Below are 23,779 nucleotides of genomic sequence, written 5' to 3' on the forward strand. Positions count from 1 at the left end.
ATATGGCTCTATTATAGCTTCATATACAATATATATTTCGCTGCTCGTAGAATAATATTATTAATTTATTAATTATTTTCTTCATATTAATATTGGCACACCGTCATCCTTCATGGCTTATATACGTTACATTATACTTAGGCACATCACTTGTTAGTTATAGAGTACCTATATGTAAATAGTACCTAATATTATATTTACCTATTTCATTAGTCGTATATTGTCTATAATATAATGTATTGAAAGAATATACATACACGATGCACATGTCATGTCACCTACATAACGTACCTGCTGTGTTACGTATATAGGTACAATGTACTTACAGATGTATAATACTAGAACTTACTAGAACTACAATATGCTACAATATACTAACCTATCTGATGTATAATATTAAAACGCCGATGAATCGAATATACAATTTTTTTCCTACAATATTAATTAATCGAGGTATAACATAATAATAGATCCGAGTCTAGTCTTTAATTGATATTATTACTACAGGACCAGTTGTAGTCGGTACCTGAGACCGGTTTTGGTTCATACTTGGTACCGGGTCTTTACGTAAATTATTACTCGATGAGTATACCCAAGACTAGGTTTTCACATTACTCGACTAATACTCAATACAAGTGGTATTTATATGAAATATCACTCGACCAATAGGTACTCGGTATACCCGGTTTGTTAATAAATTAATAATCGACCCGGGACATCTCTATTTTAAATAAATATAATATATTAATTATTTATTGGTGCATAAACATACAGGTGATATATAGGAACGTAAATAATGCTGCAACATATTATATATTATAATATTATAGTCAATTGTAAAATGAGAAAATATTCGTTGTACATACGACATACCTATATAGGTATGTCGTATATATAGGTATAGTATACTATATAAATAGATATTGCTATATTTTTAAGTATAGTACATTGTTGATAAAAAAATATGATAACATTAAATTAAACATTTTAATATCGCACTATTTCTCTATACACCTAAAATTTAAATTGTTGATAATTTTTCCACTGCATGTATAGACATACACATTATATTGTATAGTTAGGTAGGTTCTAATGAATACTTAGGTATATAAATCAATACACATTATAGTCGACACATGACACCCATGATTTTATTATTTGTTGGGATATAGGTCATATAATTTCAAGATTCAAGTCGTTTTGTTAGTTTTTTAATACAAACGAATTAAATTGTAATTACTGAATTATATATTCATACGTTTGATATGCCAGAGACTCAGAGCAATTATACATTATACATCATAACCTAACCTACTGAATACTGCAAATGTATATTTTTCTTAGAACTTTACATGTATAGGTAATCTAAATACGAATAAAACCGTCTGAAAAAAAATATATATTTTTTAAATAATTTTCATCTATTTTCGAGAAAACCATTTTTAGATGGATCTGTACGCATAACAACTGATGCGGCCGTGATATAGGTATAATAATAATGTATTATATTGTACGCCGTGTCTTAGTAATACCCTATACCCATATAGTTTAATCGTTAATTTCATTTGTGAGATAAGTTCACACTTCACAGTATATCGAAAGGGGCCTACTGAGGATATATAATATATATTTTACGACATAAAATTCTTCTTCTGAGTTCTGGCGTAGGTATCTATAATTGAAGTATTATCGAATTCGACACGAATATTATAATAAACTCTTAATTGTAACGCCTAAAAGTGGATAAAATAAAATAATTTGTAAATTTAATAATTAATTTAGAACAAAACATTTAGACATGTGCCAAATAAACGCCAATTTTCGGAGATGGGTGAGCGTTCCGGGTAGGTATAGATGGCATTATGACGAGAGGATGAGGCGCCAAATATACAACCGAATTTTGCGTACCTAAATATTATTACTACTGTTTAAGTACTGAGGATATTATACAATATTATTGTAATATAAAAATATCATATTAGACGATAATAATATTATACTATATTATGTCGTATATACGGAGGCCGGAGAGTGCAAAGTAAAACGTTTGCGCGCGCACGCGTGTGTGTAATGATTGACAGGTGGTGCGCGGGAAAAATCATCGGCTGCGGCTGCTGTGCGGCGGCGGCGGCGGCAGCGGTGGTGACTGACAGCGGCGGCGGCGGCGGAGAAAAGGCGGCCCCGTCGTACCGATTGAGGCGCAGGCGCACGGCGTATGGTTCGTGTGGTGCGCGCGGCGTGCGGTAGTGCCGGGAACGGGAATAATAATAATAATAAAACTATCGGTCCGTCGCGCGCCATCGTCGGCGTATCGCCTCATCCGCCGCAACTGGCACTGTACACTCTGCTGTGACTGCGGCGACTGCGACGACGACGACATCGACATACGCGTCCGATGGCCGACAGTCGGCGGACTACGTTCGACCACGACGTCTGCTAAACCGTCGGTTGTTCTGCAGCCAGTGCTGTATACCTGTGTGTAATTATTGTACGGGCGCGATGATGGTGCGATGAATGTGTGCGAGTTTTATTTCGTTTTCGTAATTAATTGCCGCCGTTACACGCCGCGTCGTAAAAACCGTTACTAAAATATTATATCGGTACTGACATTATAAAAATATTATATTGTATTAAATACAACGACTACAATATTATCATTATACTACCACCGATGTAAAATTATTTGTAAAATACTACCACTATACTAGACTTACTAAATACTACTACTATTACTATAATACCACTACAACTATTACTACTACTTACTATAGGTCCTACTACTACTGTATACATTTCTATTATATTATTATACACGCCGCACGGTGCTGATATATCGGTCGCGACAGTCGTGGTGATCTGCAGTATAATATAGTATATTGTGGTGCGGTGATATTGAAAATAACAAAACGATTTTCGCGTGAAAAATACCGTCGCCGCGCGTCCGGAATGATGCTAAAAAACACCGAGGCCGATCTGCGACCCGGCAAACAGCAGCAGCTAATGTTGGGCGCGTTCGGCGGCCCGCAGATGTTGGCCGACGCCCTGCACGCCGCCACGGCCGCCGACGACGAAGACGACGACGATGATTGCGGCGGCGGCGACCGCAAGGGAGACATGTACGCGGCGACCGCCATGGCCATGAAGGACTCGCCGGTGGCCGCCGGTCTGCAGGATGGCAACGGGTTTTGGATGGCGGCCGTGTCCGCGGCCGGGCCGCAGATGGACCACCACGCGGCCGACTATCAACCCGCCGCCGTGCCGGACTACATGATGCACCACGTGATGGGAGGCGGTGGCGTTGGCAACGAGAACGTGTCACCGGTGGACCCGCAACACCAGCAGCAGCACCACCAAGTCGCTGCCGCCGCCGCGGCCGCCGCCGCCATGTACCAGATGCAGGCAGACCAGCAGGTTGGCGGCGGCGGCGGCGGCGGTGTGGTCGGCGCCGGCGGAGGCGGTGGACAGCAAGAGTATCCTTGGATGAAGGAGAAAAAGACCACCAGGAAGAACAACCACCAAGGTAAGTTTCGTGTATAGATTATTGTACGTAAGATAACCGCCACATTTACCGTGTACTTTGACGTACATTATGCGAAAGCTAAAATATCACAAGTTCTCATAGACAGCCTTCCAAGTGTAAGAGAAGTTTTTCGTTTTTACCGTGTAACCTCTCAAAACCCGACAATATATGATAATATTATACGTCACACAAATTATGTATATCATACTACGAAGCACTATTATCTTATTATATCTATATGTTACGGATAAGTGTATCTATATACTCACACAGTATGTCTAAGAAAGTTTGACATTGCAATTCGTATACATATTGTTTAGGCCGTAAACTTTGTTTTGACGAGGGACACTGGTGCAGCAATGGTATAGTTTCACATTGTGTCGTTGGCTCAAGCATATTATATTTGTTCTGTAAAATGGAATTTAGTGATCAGTTTTAGTAGTCGAGACACATAAATAATTTGCTTAAACTTTAAAACTAAAAATTAGTAGCCATATAGTACCTATGACGTACTAAATTATAATGTAGGTACTGCATACATATTATTATTACCATATGGTATGCATAATATATTATATTGCATGTACTAATTATGTATATATAATGTTATTTAAATTCAAGAATTTCAATTTTACGTTATTTTATTCTATCTTTTATAATATATATTAAATATTGACGGATCCCAGGTTAGTAGAAATATCCAATAATTATAATTTGTACCTAGGTATACGGCTATACTATATTATTATATTAAAGTAAATAATGAAAACAATTTTTCACTGACCCTATTCTAATATTGACAATAACTAATTGTATTGTTTAATAACTTTGTATTTTACAAACTGATTATGTTTTAATATTACTTTATATGTAATTTTATACCTATAAACATTAATTTTTCAACTGCCACATTAAGCACATAAGATATAAGAACACATCAAAAGTTTTCGACTGCTCATACATGTGTTACTTCATTTATCACTTTATAAATTTAAATTCACCCCGTTTATTGTGTGTTTGAATCGCATATAAAGGGAGAGAAGACCACCGTTTTTTTTTTTTTAATAAAATCCTTCATACTCTATATGGTAACTTTTCACATAAACGCAGTAAGTACCCTCAAAGAATGGCTGTTGTCAAATTATTATTTTTATAGTATTTTTTATAATATCACAGCTTTACACGCGTAGAAGTTTTATACAAAAACATGAGGAAAATTTACAATACCATAATCTATAGAGGGATACTAATATTAAAATAACTGCGCAATAACTGTGAACCGAACGAAATATTCAATTATAAAATATGTAGGTACACAAGGTATTATAACTACCATTAAAACAGTATTTAAGATAACGGCCGCACCGTGAATCGTGATTAACTTGCCGACGCCACCGACTATCACGTGTATACCTATGTAATTTTTCTTGATTGAAACAAATTTGAAATTATAAACGATCGCTAATATAATAATTAACTCTCGTGGACTTGAAACTTCTTAAACGTTTTCTAAAACTCCAGACAGACTACGGGAAGCAATTTTGATTGTTCTGTATGAAATGGACTTCCCGTACGTATAAATTATTAGCGTGGTATTGTTTTTCCCAGACGAATAACCCATCAATTTGTGTTTGACATTCGGTTGAGGGTTTGACCGTGTCGATTTATCATTATCGTGTTTTTGTGCGTACACCGCCAGATAAATCGGAGTTTCTCACCGACCGTATAGGTACTATTATAGTAGTCGTCGCCGACGCCGCTTTTGCCGACCGCCTTAGGTACCTATACCTATAAAACAGAGGACAGGTTGAAATTAACAAAAAAGGTTGTTAATAAAAAAGGATAATTGAAACGATTAGATACCTAGCTAAAAACAAAACATGATTCGATTTGCCGATGTTTGTGGGATTTCCGTTTAAGTGGCGTGAATAAACGCTGTTATGACTACCGAATATCCTGCAAGTTACCCTCACCCTCGAGTATAATGATTACGACCCCTAAAATCCATCGAATCGTAAATCATTTCGATGTTAAATGTATATCAATGATGGACTCGCTTTTTAGCTGTTTATAATGTGTTATATGAAGAATGTTTAATGACAGTTTTTCGGATTTTAATTTAGAATTTGTGTTGTTCTCACGTCGGTACTGTGCTTGTATTCGTTACAAAAATAAACCAACGTTGGTGTTAATAAAACCCTACTAATCTACAATAAAACTAAATAGTACATCAATTTTAACTTACAATTAGGTACTTACTTACCTTAAATATTTAAATTCATAATTTTAAAGTGCACAAGTTAATTTAAAATCGTTTATAATTTAATACATTCAAATAAATAGTTACAGCCAACTATAAAACAAAATGTACCTATGAAATTTATTTTTTTTGTACTCAATCCTTTTTGTATGTAAACAGTTTGCTTACATATCTCAGATACAAATTTTAATTAATCATTATTTTATATATTTAACTAAAAATGTTACACGATTATTTTTTTATTATGATAAAATGTCATTACTTTTACTCAAAATATAACGTTATAACAGTGTGTTTAATAATTAGTTTAAAATCTTGAGATGACCAGAAAATAATATAGAGTAATAATATGGACTTTTTGCTTTAACTAATATAAAACAATATTATTTTTAAATAATAATATTTAAAATGTACGTTTTTAAATGTTAAATAATAAATTTCATAATTTTTTTATGAATTCCCCTCCACATCTGTTATGTTATTTACTAACAAAATACCTATATTGAAAAGAAAAAAAGTGAACAACTATCCCCTTCTTTTTAAGAAAAAAAATGTTTACTACTTCATAATATATAATATTATATGGATCGCTTTGAATAAATTGAACTTATTGTGTATAGTTTTTGAAACGTGGACTACTGTCAGACTGAATATGATCGATAGGCCTGTTGATGTGAGAAAATTTGTTGTGTTAAAATAGGGTCATTCTTTTCACGTAAGAACACACTAATGAATAAAGTATTGTATACACAAGACCGTTTTGCTTTTATACAAATTATTGAAAAAATCAACAGTATCGTGTTTTCAACGGTTGTTCTCAATGTTTTTGGTAGTCATTGAATAACTCATTATCGAAAATCACATTTCCAAGTTTATAAAGGAGTATACGATTATTGGCCGACATTTTAATATACCGGCTACAACCACGCCGGGGTTAGATCCCCAAAGGTGGACCAGGTCAAATATGGAAGCTCATACACACCGCCGCCGCCGCCGCCGCCGCCGCAGCCGCCGATGGAGTTCAAACATTAATTACTGTCCGCATACTATTATTTTAATCTGTCTATCACGAAGGTTAAATTATGCTGTACGACGTGTACGATAAAAATTATTATGGTTTACCGAAACTATATACACCGTCAAAAAGTTTTTTTTTTTTTATGACTTCATAATAATACAATATTATTATAACCTCTATTGTAATATACTTATATTATACCTACGCATATCGGCACGAAACGCTTAATTTTACTTATTTCGAGCCACAGTAGGCTAGATCGACGCCGTATTATTATTTTATTATTATTACAACGGCAAATTTTAATACTACAATACACTGCGTCTTTATAATATACTGTCTGCCCGTAAAATATGCAGGTTTCGTAGAATAATTATTCTCGATGTAAAATAACGTATATGAACAAAATATAGTAATTTAAGGATCATCCGGTTATTAAATAAGACGGCTAAATATTACGCAGCATAATATAATTTTCGCTGTACTTTACAAGCTGTCAATTTACACGAGATGGTGTGTATTATAATAATATTGTTTATGTATAGTATTTACACAGAGGACTATCACGATGGTCAACTCAATGCAACTGAATGGATGTATAATGCGCACTTATTTACCTGTACAGGTAGTATCTGGGTTCAAAACATCGTGCAACGATGACGAGTATTCATTAGATTTTTAGTTTATAAACAGGTTTTCGATATGATAACCGGTGATCAAACAATTATCGCTGTAGGACAAGTTGCCGCGTTCTTTTGTGATAAATCGTGCACATGATGTGCATGCTGCGGTATTTGCAGGAAAGAAAGTACCTATAATTTTCACTATTAACACACACACACACACACACACACGCATAATATATGCGCAACTATATATAGTATTTAATTAAGCACATGGTGTTTTCGGTTTTTTTAACCATATGATATGAATTGTTTTGTTGAAATATGCGTACCTACCTATATTAATTTATTGTGTGATGTTTATTGTGTAATAAATAATAATACAATATAATTATTTATATATATATATATATATATACCTTTATGTATATTACTTTGTATTAACTATGTGAGTATACACAATACACTTTCTCCACCAAATACCGTAATTTATTGTTAAAAATATTAACTGATAATATTATGACGACTATACCTATACTTGACATTATGTTGCCTAAATTAATTTTGTAGCATTCGCTAAATAAACAAAAATATTTTCTATACACTCTAAAGTGTTCAAAAATATCTTTGGCACCCATAGGTTACATATATGGCATATATTATGTAAATTGTGTTTTAATATTTTTAATGATAAACAAAATGTATACCATAATATTTTTTTTATTATAGTTTTCTTACAATTTAATAAATTATTTTGATAATCTTAACTCAAAATAATTGTACGGTCGACAATTCTATATTTTGTATTGGTTAATAAGGAAATATTTAGAAATAAGGTTGCTGAGCTACGCATACCACTATTTCCAATTTATAAAATTAATTATTTAGAATAAATAACAAAAATATTGCTTTTATATTCATATATTAGAATTCTAAGAAATTCCTATTAAAGATATTACTATAATAATCAATAGATACCTAAGTATAATGTATCTTAATTATTAATTATTATTATTATTTTACAATCATCATAATACTTAAGTAATATTATAATATTGATAAGGATAATTTAAAATGTTATAAAAGAGACTTGAACGAGTGAGTATGAAATTGCACAGCTAGGATTTTACATTAACTTTTTGCAGACTATTGGATATTAATGGAAAATTGAAATTGATTCATTTTATAAACATAAAAATAACATAATACATACATTCTATTTTAGTATCTATATTGATTTTTAAACAATATACGTTATTTCCATTGATTAACATTTTAAGAAACAATATTATATTTTGTATTACCTACGTATTCATATGGAGTTAAAAATATTAAATCAATACTAAATATATTGAAAATAATTCATAGTAAATATATTTATACATCAAGAATTATGCTTTAATGCTATTTGCTATTTCCAATTAAATACTATACATTTTGAAAAATAAAGATAGTAGAATATTTCTGCTTTGTCATGCTCATACATGCTATTTCTGTGATAAATTCGTAAATATTTTGAAAGGTACAATTAAATTTAAATTACGATATAATACAACATCAATGAGGATTCAATAGTTCTAAACATAATATATATTATATAAGTACATATTTTAATAGTTGGTAGGTCCATTTTAGCAGATAATGGTTGAAATTAAATGTATGCGACTGGTTTTTAAATTGATAAAAAACAATAAAATGGTTAATGTGTAAGAAATGTTTTTATTTGATATATTATTATATATATTATAAGTAATTAATATTTTTTTTTTCTGCATAACAAAGAATTACCAGAATAACACTTTTGTATAGCGTTCATAATAACTTTATCTAGTCATACATTTAACTGCTAACTTCTAAATAAGTTATAATTGTTACATAACAATTAATATTAATAAGAGAAGATCGATATTATATAAGACCAGAATAATATGTCTATATCTATATAGTAACTAGTAAGCTATAGGCAGGTACTTCAGTTTGATGATTTTGTCAAACTTTTCGTGTTTCTCGGATACAACAGAATTCTACTTTAAAATCATTATAAATTGAAATTCATGACCAAACTATGCGTGTATAGTGTATACAACATAATATTATGTTCATTGGTTATACCACTTATGTATTATATATATATTATTTAATTTCCATCATCTTCATAATAATATATCATAATCTCAGAGAACCCACATGTGTGTAATAGAGTTATAAAAATAAGAAATGTTTTTTTGACGAAAACTACTTTCATCAGATTCTACTACTATTATGTTACATCATATTATGAACCAAGTAAAACTGCTCTAGTTTTATTATATAAATACAGACATTCTAATAAAATATATTATATTTACGTGTTCTAATGTATTATAGTATATGCTAATATTTACATTTACAATCTTATAAGCACTCAGTAAATTCCACTACAAAATATAATCAGTTGACAAAATAATCTTGTGATTTAAAATTAACCCTATCTAAAGTTTAAGACAATTAGTGAACACCAAATATATAAGCACATATTGAGAACATAATTTGTACTCGTGTTAACAATATAAAGCGTGGAAATTAACATCGAATAATCGGACATCACGTCCTGCAACCGCATGTGTAGGTATAGTCTCCTCCGTCTTATTACAAACGTAGGTACAACATAATATTATAGCAAAAGTGCATTCAGGCGGAACCAATTTTGTGTTGTTATCTTTAATATTGAGGGAATTTACTTACAGTTTAATTTAAAAGTAAAAAACATCTCCGTTGTATACGTAGATTTTTTTTTATGCTATATTTCAATTTTTATATTTTTTTTTTTTTTATATAACTTTATGAGTAAGTAATACTATATTGCAATTTAACAATGCTTGTAACTCGCTTAAAGATTAAAAAAACCTTGAACCTCGATAACTCTAATTGTTTTTTGTCCCTAGGAAATTTCTATCACTCAATGCAATATTTGTAACTCGAAAAATATATAAGTCGAATTAATTTTTATCTCCCTTGACATTCGAGTTATCGAGACTCGACTGTATATTAAAACAACGATGCACGAAAACAGATAATCAGATAATGGCTTAACATTTAAATTTAATAATAATAAACTGATACTGTTATAGCGAACAACAAAAAAATTTATATTGCCGATCACCAATTTGATATGTTATATTTACGTTTTGCAGGGAAATTATATAGTATTAAGACTAACATATGCGGTTACGGCATTTTCTTAAAACTGCATAATAATATGAAATAAAAAGTTTATGAAACCCTATAATATTTTTTTGTTCTCTGCAAGTACGGTGAACATCAAAATGTTAATATTATAATAGTAAATAATGATGTAATGGATAATTTATATGAATTTAACATTTTTATAGTTCTGTATTTTTTTTCATAACGAATGACTACTCTGATAAGAATAATAAATAAAGATACAGCGTGTTGTCATTGCGTATTTTCGTTTTTACTTTTACGTTCAACAATTTTTTTTTTCAAGGCTTCTGAAATGTATAAGAAGGTATACACTATAACTACTAATATATTACTTATATATCGTATATACCTAAGCTCTTGTCTAAAATGTAACGTTATAACATAGACGGTGGAGGTGGCAAAGACGCGGCGGCGTAAACACTGTAATGTTATTGGGTTGGAAAGCACGAGGGGAGGAAGTGCGTATGTATGTATATATATATATTGTGATATTTCGTATAAAATATATTATATAATATGAATGATGGCAATGGTGGAGGGCGGTGTGGAGAGGATGACCGGAGGGCAAGTCTGTGACCAAGGACGACTTGTTGAGAACCGTCGGCGGCGGCGTCAAGGGGGAGCGTATAACACAATAATAATAATTAATCTCGGTGATACCGCGGTCCGCGGAGACTATTAATAACCTCTACTCTTAAATTTATATATATATATATATGAGTAGAGTATGTTATGTCGTCGTATATCTACCTACCTTTTTTGTTTTTGTTTTCCACCCGAAGCCGCTTCCTGCAGCAACCCGATTGATTGACGTACCAATTTCCGTTGATTCGGATTTTGGGCGCGATAGAAAAAAAAACACACATAATATTATTAATAATAAACTTTTATATATATTACACGTACCTACCGTCATCGCGTAGTCGGACGTGTCATTAACGGACATACCTTTTTTATTATTATTATTATTATTATTATTATTATATATATTTATACTGCTATATTATATAGTTTGTTGCAGACAACAGCCGCGTTGCGTATCTATACATGTACACTATGCGTACAGAAATCACAAATGTATAATATTATATTACTATATAGGTGTATGTACTACGTATAAATAGATAGTGTGCTACTACGATGGATACCGACGAAAATAAATAAGAAGGAAACGGGAACGGGGCGACTGTAAGGTCATACGTCAGAAATGCACAATAAAGATGATAAAAAAAAAAAAAAACATTACTTTGTATATGCGGACAAAAGTCACTGTGCCGCGCTGCCGGTCGCAGCAGATTCAATTTCCACGTCATTTTGCAAGTTAAAAATGAAGCCAAGGGGCTTTTGGATATATATATATATATATGTGTGTGTGCGTGCCAGCGTGGAGTGACGGGGAGGAGAAGGAAAACGGTGTGGGTTTTTTCTGCAGAGTAAGGCGATAGTATTATATATACTATATACAGCATAGTATAGCCTGCGTATAAGAGCGAGTGAAGAAAAATGGTCGTAAAACGAAAAAATGACGGGGAAATGTCACCGTTGTAATATTATGAAGATACGATTCACTGTTTGAGCGGTGCCGCCACCGCACACAGCGGACGGGCGGTTGACCCCCCGGGGGAAGAAGGGGTCGAACATGTTTTTTGATAAATTGGCCGCGGCCTCAGACACAAAAAGCTCTAAACGCACACCGCCCGCCCTTCCCACTCTCTAGACCCCTTCTCACCCGCACTCGATCATATTCTTTTTCTCCGCTTCCGGGAGCACACTTACGCCACTCGTGTACATATACATACGCCACGCATACACACGTCGTATATATATTTTTCATATCACAAATCTGAATTTCTAATTTTTCTCTTTTTCGCCCACTCGTTGTCGTCGTCCCCTCACGTCACCCCCATACAAACCATATTATAGCGGTTTTTTTTATGTCAAATTTTTCTTTTCTCCTGCAAAACGCTTTGCCTTAGCCGGTCGGGAAATTCACTCAGTTATTTCTCATACTGCAGGGAACGGATCTGGAACAATAATAATATAATGTGTATAAAAGATTGTTTTGATGACGATATAAGCGTCACACACTGCTGCTGCAATTTTCGATTCATATAATGAAAAACGACTGTACAAAAGTACACGACTCAATGCGTGCGAATCGTACGCTTTGTCATCGCAATGTCAGAGCAACGTAGATGTTGTTATGATTATATTTTATTTGTAGAGTACACGCCAAAATGGCAATTGATAAGGCATGAAAAAAATCATAACAATAGTAACAAATTAAATTAAACAACAATAACAAACAGCTAGAGCAGGTAATGCATAAAATATATAGAAATAGAAGGCTGGAATCATACGGTGTAGCACAATAACAATATGGTCAGTATTGTGACTGTTCAATGAGGAATGCTGAGAATTAAGAAAAGCGACTAGTTTCGGACCTACCAATATGGCCAATATACTGGATACAGGTATTTTACCTCACATACAGGCGCATTTATACTCTACAGTCTACGTGCAGTCGTATGAAAAGCGTGTAGGTAATTCTGTATATTTTTTAAAACGAGGGTTCGAGCATTTTGACGAAAAAGTGAGAGAGAAAGAGAGTGAGAGAGAGAGAGAGAGAGAGAGAGAGAGAGCAGAGAGTGAAAAATAGAGTATAATAATATAGTTTTATATAATGCAAGTGTTCGAGTGACAGGTATGTCGCGTCACGCCACCGTTTCCCGAGAGACCTTTTTTCACTCGTTTCATTAGCAAAAAAGTGTAATTCGATTTTCAAAAGCAGCAGAGAGTATAAATCAATCGTCTTTTTAAATGTAATTTACAATATGCATGTAATGTTGTGTAAGTACCTCCTATTGGAAGAAATGTACAATATAATATATTTTACCGTCCTGGGTTTATTTTATGCGTACACTGTAATTTGCCGTCACGTTCACTATATTTTATTTTATTTATAGTATTAATAGTTGTTTTTCTAATAATATGCTAAAGATTACTAAATAATTATTGTTTTGAGTTTTTGACAACAGACTATTCGTTTAACGCGTACAAAGCGCGTGTTTAAACGTCCGTAATTTAAATCAATTAATCCATTCGATTATGCGTGATATAAGGTTTGGAACACGCGAAACGGCACTTAGGAGGTGGCCCGTAATAATTTAGAATTTTGATTCATTTTGATTGCACACCGCAAGAAAAGTCCCGTCACACTTTATGTACAATCGTTATTTTTACACTGGTAACTGTATAATATTTATACGCTATACCTAATGTACGCCTTATGACGGTTCATAAAAAAAGCAGAGATTTTCTAACAAAACAACATTTATTAATTAATACGAATTATTGTACCACTCTTTGAGATCGATGATACATTCATACGCCGTCCATCGTCAGTTTATCGTCGTCTGATGAACAGAAGAATGATTAAAACCTCTTAACCTGGATACGTGATCCGATTCAGAAAACTGCGTTTGGTCTAAAATTGTTCGAACAAAAAGTGTAGGTATCTATACGTGTACCTATATAATCTATATAATAATATGTATTATGTTAAATATTATATTGTAGGTACCTATACGGCTATACTCTATATAAGAACAGCCATGGTATAAGGTATTCTCTTCGAGGTTATCTCTGTTCACCAGAGCAATAGACATTATTATATTGGTACCCGTTTAAAAACAAAAATCCTGAACACGATGTAGAACTTCTCTATATTATGCATGTATACGATATAATATAATATTTACGAACGTATATGCGAGAGCTGTACCTATATAGTTACACACTGTAACATACACACACACACACACACACACACACACACACACACATACACACACACACATATAGATATTATATACGTCATACATACAGTCATACAGACTTGAGCTCGTGAATATATGTAGGTATAGTCGTATAGTTGGATATATAGGCCGGGCCGGGCACCCTTCAGTCGCCGCCGCGTCACTAATGACATAATAATAACACACGGGCGAGTACCTCCGTAATCATATGCGATTTGTCAGAGTCAACCCGCCGCCGCAGCCCGGTGTTGTGTACGTATATATACCTATATGCGCGTGCGGTGCACACCAGAAACAAACCCCCTCGGTTTACCCCTCCTCACATAATATATCCCACCTCTCTATACCAAGCGTTCGACGAACCCCCTCGTGAATTTATATACCTATATATATATACATATATATTTCGTCTACCGCCCCACCACCCCTACGTATATATACTGTCGTCCTTATATATAATATTATATTTGCGCTAAGCCCCCGTGTAATCCGATCGCTGATGGTGCGCTGTCGACGCCGGCGGTGGCCGTTTTAAATCCTGTAATTTTGTCGTTGAGTACACGCACATACGCGTCATACATAATACACACAACATATTATTATAATTTACACGCACAGCTAAGCGCGTTTCAATTTTCGCGTTGTAGGAATATAATATTATATTGTTATTATTAGCGGTCGCAGGGCATAAAAATCATTGAAACAGTTTTCAAGCGCACCGATCCAAATTCTTTAGACTGTATATAGGATCCTACAGAATGTTTACACACACACACACACATACACGTATTCAATTTCGCGTTGAGTTTAGTGTGTACACGTAGTGCGTGCCATAAACTATAATATTTTATACGAGTTTAATTTCTATAAAGATACATTTTTATTGTGTATAAATGTATAATGTACTTACGATTTTCAAAAAATTTAAAGATACAATCGTAATATTTTACTATATATATATATTATATTTAAAATAATTGAAGTATATATATAGTATACATTATTAGGTAGTATGGGTACGTTTATTTTAGAAATTATTACGGTCGATAAGTTCTGTCGAACCCCCCAAAATTATTGTCTTAGAAAAATTATTAAAAATTGATATTACAGAAATACATAGATAACATTTGTATGGTACAAAAATGTAAGTGTTTTAATATTGAATTTATATATTATGATACATTTAGTAGTACTTAATATACGCATGCAGTGCAGTTTGTTCGAAATATTCGAGCAACTGACCTTTTACTGCTTTGTGTACCTATATATAATAAACCAATTTTAATTTTCGGCACATTTGTCATAACGTATTATAGAAGGACTTATATATCAGATAACAGCGTCGTAAGTATGATAAAACGGACGATGAAATTTGTATTTGCCGCCACTCTATGTTGTCTTATTCTTGTACATACGTGCGTCGGGTTCGTCCGCCGTCGCCGTTACCGCCGCCGAAGCCGATGCCGTTGTGGGTTCAATCAATTTAACGGAATTGCACGATGACGGTGGTAGGGTCGAGTTAATTTGTAAGGGATAAATAGGTTGGATCGTCTACACCCTGTGGAAGGGTGTGCGGGTTTTATACGCGAGGGGAAGAGAGAAACGAAACGAGATCGGCGAGAGAACGCAGAGGGAGAGGGAGAAACATAGATAGGGTGATGGAGATTCGAAGCTGAGAGGGGAAGGCGACGGCAGCGGTGGCGGTTAGCATGAATGAATTTGACGACTAGCGAAGTTTCTTAGTTAACGGCGGCGGCGGCACCCGGCGGCCCGGAACGCGCGTTCCGGCAGTGATTGATTATGTATCGGGGATGACTAAAACCTATCGTGGTGGGTGGGGGTGAAAGCCCTTATATATATTTAGGTAATACCTATGTATATATACTTCCGGTACCCCGGAAACCCTTCCACCGCGTTACCGCACCCATCCCCCACGCCGGTTTTAAAGCCTCTAAACGCACCGATGCGTCCTTCGGCCACCAGTCACTTTCACACACACCGTGGCTGCCGTCGAATCTATGTATCATGTATGTGTGAACGAAGAGTTAAAAATTTCACGTTATTTATAATAAATCGTATACGAGTTTTTCGGTCTATATATTAATAATAATAATAATATATTGACACGGCATGTTAACCACCTATACTATATACCCATATTGTGGTGAAATGCTGCAGTGTCAGTTTAATAATTTGTTGTGAAACTGTGCAAGTGAACAAATTATTATTAGTAAATACAAATTATATCGACGTTTATGGTGTATTTAATGTATTATATATACAATTTCTAAGAGGACATTTCCGAAGGTCAATAATTTAAAATTAAATTTACATTAATTACATTTCTTATGCAGATTTGTTAAAAATTGTTCCAAATTTAAGAATACCTCTTGTAGAAGAGCATAGGTAATACACTGAACAATGATATTTATGATGTATCAATGTATGATGTACCTATTATATTTTTTTTAATTATATTAATTATTTATAAATTCCCTACTAACATCACTAGCTCAACGGTTTAACGTTTAGTGATTTGGTTTTGTTAACGGTGTGGGTCTGGCTCTAGAATTACGTTAATTGTGTCTTTATAGTCTTCTCACATATTGTGATATGCGCGACGTACGACTTGTACTTTTGCAATATAAATATTTATAATATAATAATATTATAGTATACTTATAAAATATAAATATGATAATAGTATACCAGTCAGAATGTAGTTAATATGTATATATCGTGACGCATTTCGAATGACTCCTATTAAGTCGCGGTTCCGTATTCGTAAATAGTCTTAATATAAATAGGACTCAGATTATAATAGTTAATTCGATTGCCGATGAGCGTGTATATTGTTCGTTCCCGTACGAGTTTTTTTTAAAAGTTTTGTTATACACTATCGTTATTATTATTATTTAGCCCTACGCCCCTCCACTGCTAATTTGCTTATCGAAAATATTCTCTAGGTTTTCGGTTCGTCGCCTAATGGAAGTCAGAAAAAAATACACACCCATAAAAACACTACTATACAACCTCTGGTGTATTATTATTAAAATAATATACATATAGTTGTGTGTACACAACACTCATACACAAACATCGCAGTAAAACACTATCCACAAAAGCGAAAATATTATACATGAATAAATATAGGTGGTATACGCTGTGTAGTTCATATATAATGCGGACCTATATATAACGTGTAATACGGCTTCCACACGCGAATCGTTCATTAGTCGACTAGTGTACAAACGCACAAACGAAAAAAATTTCGGTTTTCGTTTCATTCTACAATACGAACCCTTTCCGCGTCGCCGTAAAAGTTCCCCGTTGGAGACTTTATTATATTATTTTAGTCCTCCACCGTCGTTTCTGTTCTGGGCATTTCGTGGTTTACAGTTTTGTTGTGTATTTGTGTGTGGTAGTATTGTACGGTACCTCCTATATAATAACAGCGAACAATAATAATATAATATTAAAAATTGTATTATATCATATACATATATACATATATATATTTATAGGTACTATGTACATATATTGCATAAACGCATGCGTATACGCGATTTGGCATCCATTCAACCGTATCATTATTTTACATTTTTTTTTTCTAAAATAACGCACTCGCCAGTCACCACCCACACGAAGTTACTATAAACACAAAACAAACATTTTTTTTTTAATAATTTTATTTAGGTACCTTTACATTATTATTATTACATGGTATAATATTAAATAAAATACCTACCATACGTTTCACTGCAACGTGCATTAAAACTATATAAGTTAGAACACGACGACAGATGGTCTATGCACGATGTTAACGTTCCAGTCGTTTCACGTGACCATATAAATATCGAGCTAAAAATGTTAATTTTTAAAATTTTAACACTTGAACTTTAATACAATATAACATTATAGCTCACATTCTATAGTCAATATACAAATTACGTAGGTCGTAGGTATTATAATTTATAAGACATATTAATCATACTATATTCAATGTAGTATATCAATTATAAATTATAATACATAATACATGTCTCCTGTATAAAATGTTAGATATATTATCCTACTTTGTGATTGTGACCAGAGTTTGATAAAGACCTAATTAGAAATCAAATCCTGCGCAGGTATATATTTTGTTATTTATCAAACATGAAAATGTGTTTAGAGGACGTCGTACCCTTATATGTTGTACCCGTCTTACTAGTTACTAACGCATAGGTAATATACCAAAATGTACGTTCAGAAGTTCCAATTTTGTATTGTTAGCTCAAATATTCGAATGAATTTACCTGTAATAGAGCATACTAAGACAATTCTATGTTCTCTCATTGTGGTTGTTGACGATATTTTAATTTTAAGTAAAATATAATTTATGAGCATTTTAAAATATTAATACTTTACACACTCAGGAATTTCGAAAAGAATGAATTATCATTCAAAAATATCTGAGTTTTAACATTCATATGATATTTAGTTCAATGCGGTGTCATAATAGTACGAAAAAAATTAAAAATTACAGCACGACCCAATGCGTATTATATTATTTTAAAAACGATTATTATTACGAATCCAAGTAGGTACCTAAAAATAAGACACCAAGCAATCATTTTCGGGACTGCATATTATTAAGTTACGCTGTCCAAAGAGTTGATAATTACGTTATACATATTATAACATTATGTACTCGATTAATAAAAATCAAACACGCTGCGTTTCATTGTGTCATTGCCCATTCACGTGTCCGCGGTAAAACGGATGACGAGAATATTAAACGTTAATTTTTTATTCCCGCCGTTTTATCTTCGCGGAATCGTAAAAACAAACACTATACATTACCCCACGCACTTTTCCCCGTGAGTAGGACAAACGCTCAACAGGTTTCCGACAGCAGCGGAGGCGGCTATCGCGGATGATGCGAAAAAAAAAACGGCCGAACCGCCGCCGCTGCCGACGCGGTACATTTATATACAGCGAGTATAACGCTCTAATATACACCGACGGTAGATAGACAGAGTATGGACTTAGCGCGCGAACACTTCCTACGGGTGATGAAGTAAAAGTTTGGGAAGGTACGCCACGTGTGTGTGTGAGAGTGTCAGTGTTTATTGTTTGTCGGTAACTAGCCCTTAACCACGATGGGCGAAGACAAATGGTCAAAGAGAAAAAACTGTCCATCTTTCACGGTTTTTGCCCTCCCCCCCCCACCCCCACGAATTTCCAGTTCTTGCCTATTTTTTTTCTCGTGTTCTCCCCTACCACCGCATCCACCCTACACCCGCCATCCCTCCACCGCCGCTACCATCCCCCCAGTGCTAGTATTTTTTCGGACCCTCACGCGAGCATATCTGCTGCACCGCCGCTATATATACACACGGCCGTTGGTTGATGATGTCAATTTTTCATTCGTCCGCGTGCGCAAACTTTTGTTTTTCTCAGCGGCTTACCCTCGACTCACCGCTCGATCGGACGTGTGAAAATGAAATCATTATTATTGTTTTGCGAGGGGCACGTATAGTCTGATGTATGTTTATATATATTATATATATGTTATTATGTTCACACCTGCTAAAACGGATGTGTACGTGGTTTAGTAGAGAATATGACTAGATATAGGTAATAAAATAGGAAAATAATATTTGATATTTCGTTTTATGAAAAATATAACGTATAGAAAAGTATGTGTGTTTAAAATAATTTTTTTAAACAGCCGTTGATTTTCACACATTGTCAAATATATAAGAAAACTATTAGATAAAACGTTTTATTTTTACAGATTTATTATAGCGTTGATTTTTAAACATACTGAACAAATAATATAATATGTAAATAGTAAATATACCTACTGAATATTGTGATCTGTAATTTAAATATTAATGTGGCACAGTGGTAAACATTTAATACTATTTAACAATGTTTAATTTATAAAGCTCCAAATTAATACTATGTTTGTAAATTTTAAATTTCAAAATAATTTATATAATATGTATTTAAGAAACGCAAATCATTATAAACAATTTGTAAACGACATTAATGGCCAATGGGATTATAACTCTTAATAAAAATGTATTTGTTTAAAAAAGTCATTAAATCAATTTTTGGTTTATCTGTATTCAAACTTCAAACTATTATTATATTTAAAAGTATCCCGAGGGTCTTTTAATTTCATTATTTTGGCGTGAAATGAATTTTAACGAAAGGGTGCAATATGGAGTAGGGCGGAATCTAAATTATCGGATAAGGGAGGCCATTTATTATGCCCTACACAAGTTACGCATGGAGTTAAAATTATTGATTTTTGAAAAATTATTTTAGTTTTTCGGTAGGGGCTGTACATTCAAAAAAAATATTTACTTGATATTATATTGTTAATTTATTGTTAACTTTTGAAAAATAAAAATAAAACAATGCGTTGCTTTGATTCTCCATAATTAATGTACACTTTTTCAGAAGTCAATGAAGGTTTAAAAAACTATTTTGTTTACGGTAAGGGTAAAAATTAGGTGTAGCGTTTTACTTTTTACCGTTTTTTCTCGTCAGTAATTCAACACTATGCGTTTTCGTCGTGAACTATTTATAGAGGTTATTAGACGAGGAATTTCTGCAACCGAGGCAAAATCGTGTCCATTAACCGTTGATATGGGATAGTTTAACAGACATTTCCACTACACGACCAAAGTAGTCTACTGACGTATAATACACTGAGAGTAGTGCAACGGGTACAGATGTGTTGCACTGCGTACATGTAAGAACGTTAAAAAAAAAAACGAATCACTTTGAACGGTTTCCTTCATATTGTATACGTGTATATAGAAGCGCGGTTAGCCGCAGACGACGACCCGTCATTAACACCGAAAACGGTCGTTGTACTGTATAGGTATATGTTTAATAATAGTACAAAGGCTCATTCGCAGAAAATGAATTGTTTTGTTTTTTACATGTTCACACGTAATAGGCGGAGTTGCATCATTTTAAATCGCGACTGTCCGATATGCTACGCTTACGAATTGTTACTATCTATTCTATGTATAATTATATAATTAGTTGGACGTTGGCTCGCGAGTATCGATTGTCGATTTTGTATAAATTGTTGCCACGCGTAGTAACCGAGCCCGGAGATAAAACGATGACGACCGGACTGCGATGTCCGACGTTGACGGATGTGCAACAGAGTGACACAGCCAAAAGGACCACTATTATAGGGGAGGTGGGTCCAGCGGCGATTGAGACGAAAACCCGACCAGTCATCGGCTAAAACCGGAAGTACAGAGCGCGGTGCCACGGGTCGCCCAGAAATCCAGAAACACTCAGATCGAAACGACGTTATCATTTATACGCAATCGCCGCATTGATATATTATTATTATACGACAGTGCAATGCGTCCATATACACGCATCACGTGAGATTAGGTCGTTTTCTACTCTTCCGTCTCGATTGTATAATATATTATAATAATGGCAGTAATGCCACACTGCAGATTCGCCCCATGATTCGGAGGGAGAGGTGACTGCCACTGATTCCACGCCAACAAGTGTATATGTATATTATATACATTATATATAGCCATAAACTTGTAATTATTATTATTGTCGCGCATATTATTCATTTTTATATTATTATTTGGATTTTTGACAGTATAACTATTTTACGGACGAAAGTGTCGTCAATGTGTACTCTTTTGACTACATGTCAAAATTAACTAACATCCAACAAATTGTGCTTGGTGTACAACCAAAGTGTGGGTGGCAGGGTGCATCGTTTGGAAATTTCTTGGGAAAAAAATAATGCATAAAATAATAGTTTTTAAACTTGATAATAAAAACGTGTACTCAATAGTTTTTTCGGTCGGGAGTATCTATAACGTTATTGAGGCACATTGACGAGTAATAATATTTTGTTTATTCGAATTTTGGCAACCGACAATAGTTTACATATACGATTATCGACCGATCGGAAGGTTGCAAAACAAACCAATAGTAGTAATCGTAAAAACGTGAATTGCATTTTGCGAAAATAATAACGAAGCGTAGAGATCGTGTCAAGGACGGAATGTAGCATATAATAGGTATATGCGCGTATTCCGGTCGATAAGAAAACACGGTCACATTTTACGAATCGTCGAATATGAGTAAAACCTTTATGTAAAGCATATTTTACCGAGCGGACAAGGTTTTTATGGTTTTTACACTTTACACGGTGCAAATGAATGAAATCGACTTAAGACATTGGTGACGATTCCATAGTTAGAAACGTTTATTCCGAGTATAATATTAGTATTATATTATGTATTTACTACCATTCCGTATGGCACCGGTAGCTCAGAGCACTGTACCGTAATATTATTAAAGATTGCACAATATAGTTCAAAGTGGGTTACTGGATCTTATATATTTCGGAGACTAGGATAGTGCGGGAGAAACATATTTTCAAAAATGAAAACAAGATCCCGACTTCTGTCTCTGTTTTCCTGTACAAAAAAACCGATCCGCGGGAAGCCTCGTAGCAGTACATATTATACCTATTTTCTGGACTCGAATTCCTGCGAATCGTTCTCGGCGGCCGCGACGGCGGGGGAGGATATGATTGAATTATTTATAAAAATCCCTTTTACCGTCACGGTCCCTCGTGACTCGTTGTTGACAATATTATTATAAACAGCGTTGTATTACAATATTATAATGGAGGTGAAATTTCCTCACTTGTAATAATATAATATATATTATATACCATCGTCATCCGACGATATAGGACGTGTTAAATGCGACACATATATTATCATACGCATGTACACGTACATAGGCCTCTACAATATTATAACACATTATAATCATACTACATGTATAATATATATATATATAGACATCTTGCAGTGTATGCGAGCCAGCTCGTGTATATATAATAATAACAGTATACGTATGGAAGCGGCGTAAAAGGTTTTTAAATGGAAAAGAAAAGGGCTTCCCGGTCGGCGGCTGCGGTACACGTACATTATATACGTACATAACAAGTTGCCTCGTGTTAAGTCGCATTCATAGGGATCTACGCGTGTGTGTGTGTGTGTGTGTGTGTGTGTGTACGTTGTGTGGCGGCGGCCCCCAAAACGGCAGCCGCCGCCGCAAACAGCCATCATTAATCAACGAATTTGCTGAGTCAACTCGTCTCCTCTTTGTATAAATACATACATATATATATATATACATATTCTCTCTCTGTCGCACTAGCACTCGTTCTCTTTCACTCTGCTGTGCAACTTCATCGCCGCCGTATTATATCCCCTGACCGTTCTCTTCGACCTCAACTATATAATATATATATATACATACAAT

General features: G+C 34.0%; 1 protein-coding gene across 1 annotated transcript in view; it reads left to right on the forward strand.

The window, feature by feature from the left end:
• The first annotated feature begins 2,300 nt into the window (after nucleotides 1–2,300).
• LOC132945156 (homeotic protein proboscipedia-like) overlaps nucleotides 2,301–23,779 on the forward strand; it is a 63,861-nt gene continuing 42,382 nt past the window's right edge. The window contains exon 1 of the mRNA XM_061014817.1: nucleotides 2,301–3,520. Within this exon, the coding sequence (XP_060870800.1) occupies nucleotides 2,947–3,520 (574 nt within the window). The 5' untranslated portion in view covers nucleotides 2,301–2,946. The remainder of the gene's footprint in view (nucleotides 3,521–23,779) is intronic.

The sequence above is a fragment of the Metopolophium dirhodum genome, chromosome 5 (assembly GCF_019925205.1).
Source record: "Metopolophium dirhodum isolate CAU chromosome 5, ASM1992520v1, whole genome shotgun sequence".
Lineage (NCBI taxonomy): Eukaryota > Metazoa > Arthropoda > Insecta > Hemiptera > Aphididae > Metopolophium > Metopolophium dirhodum.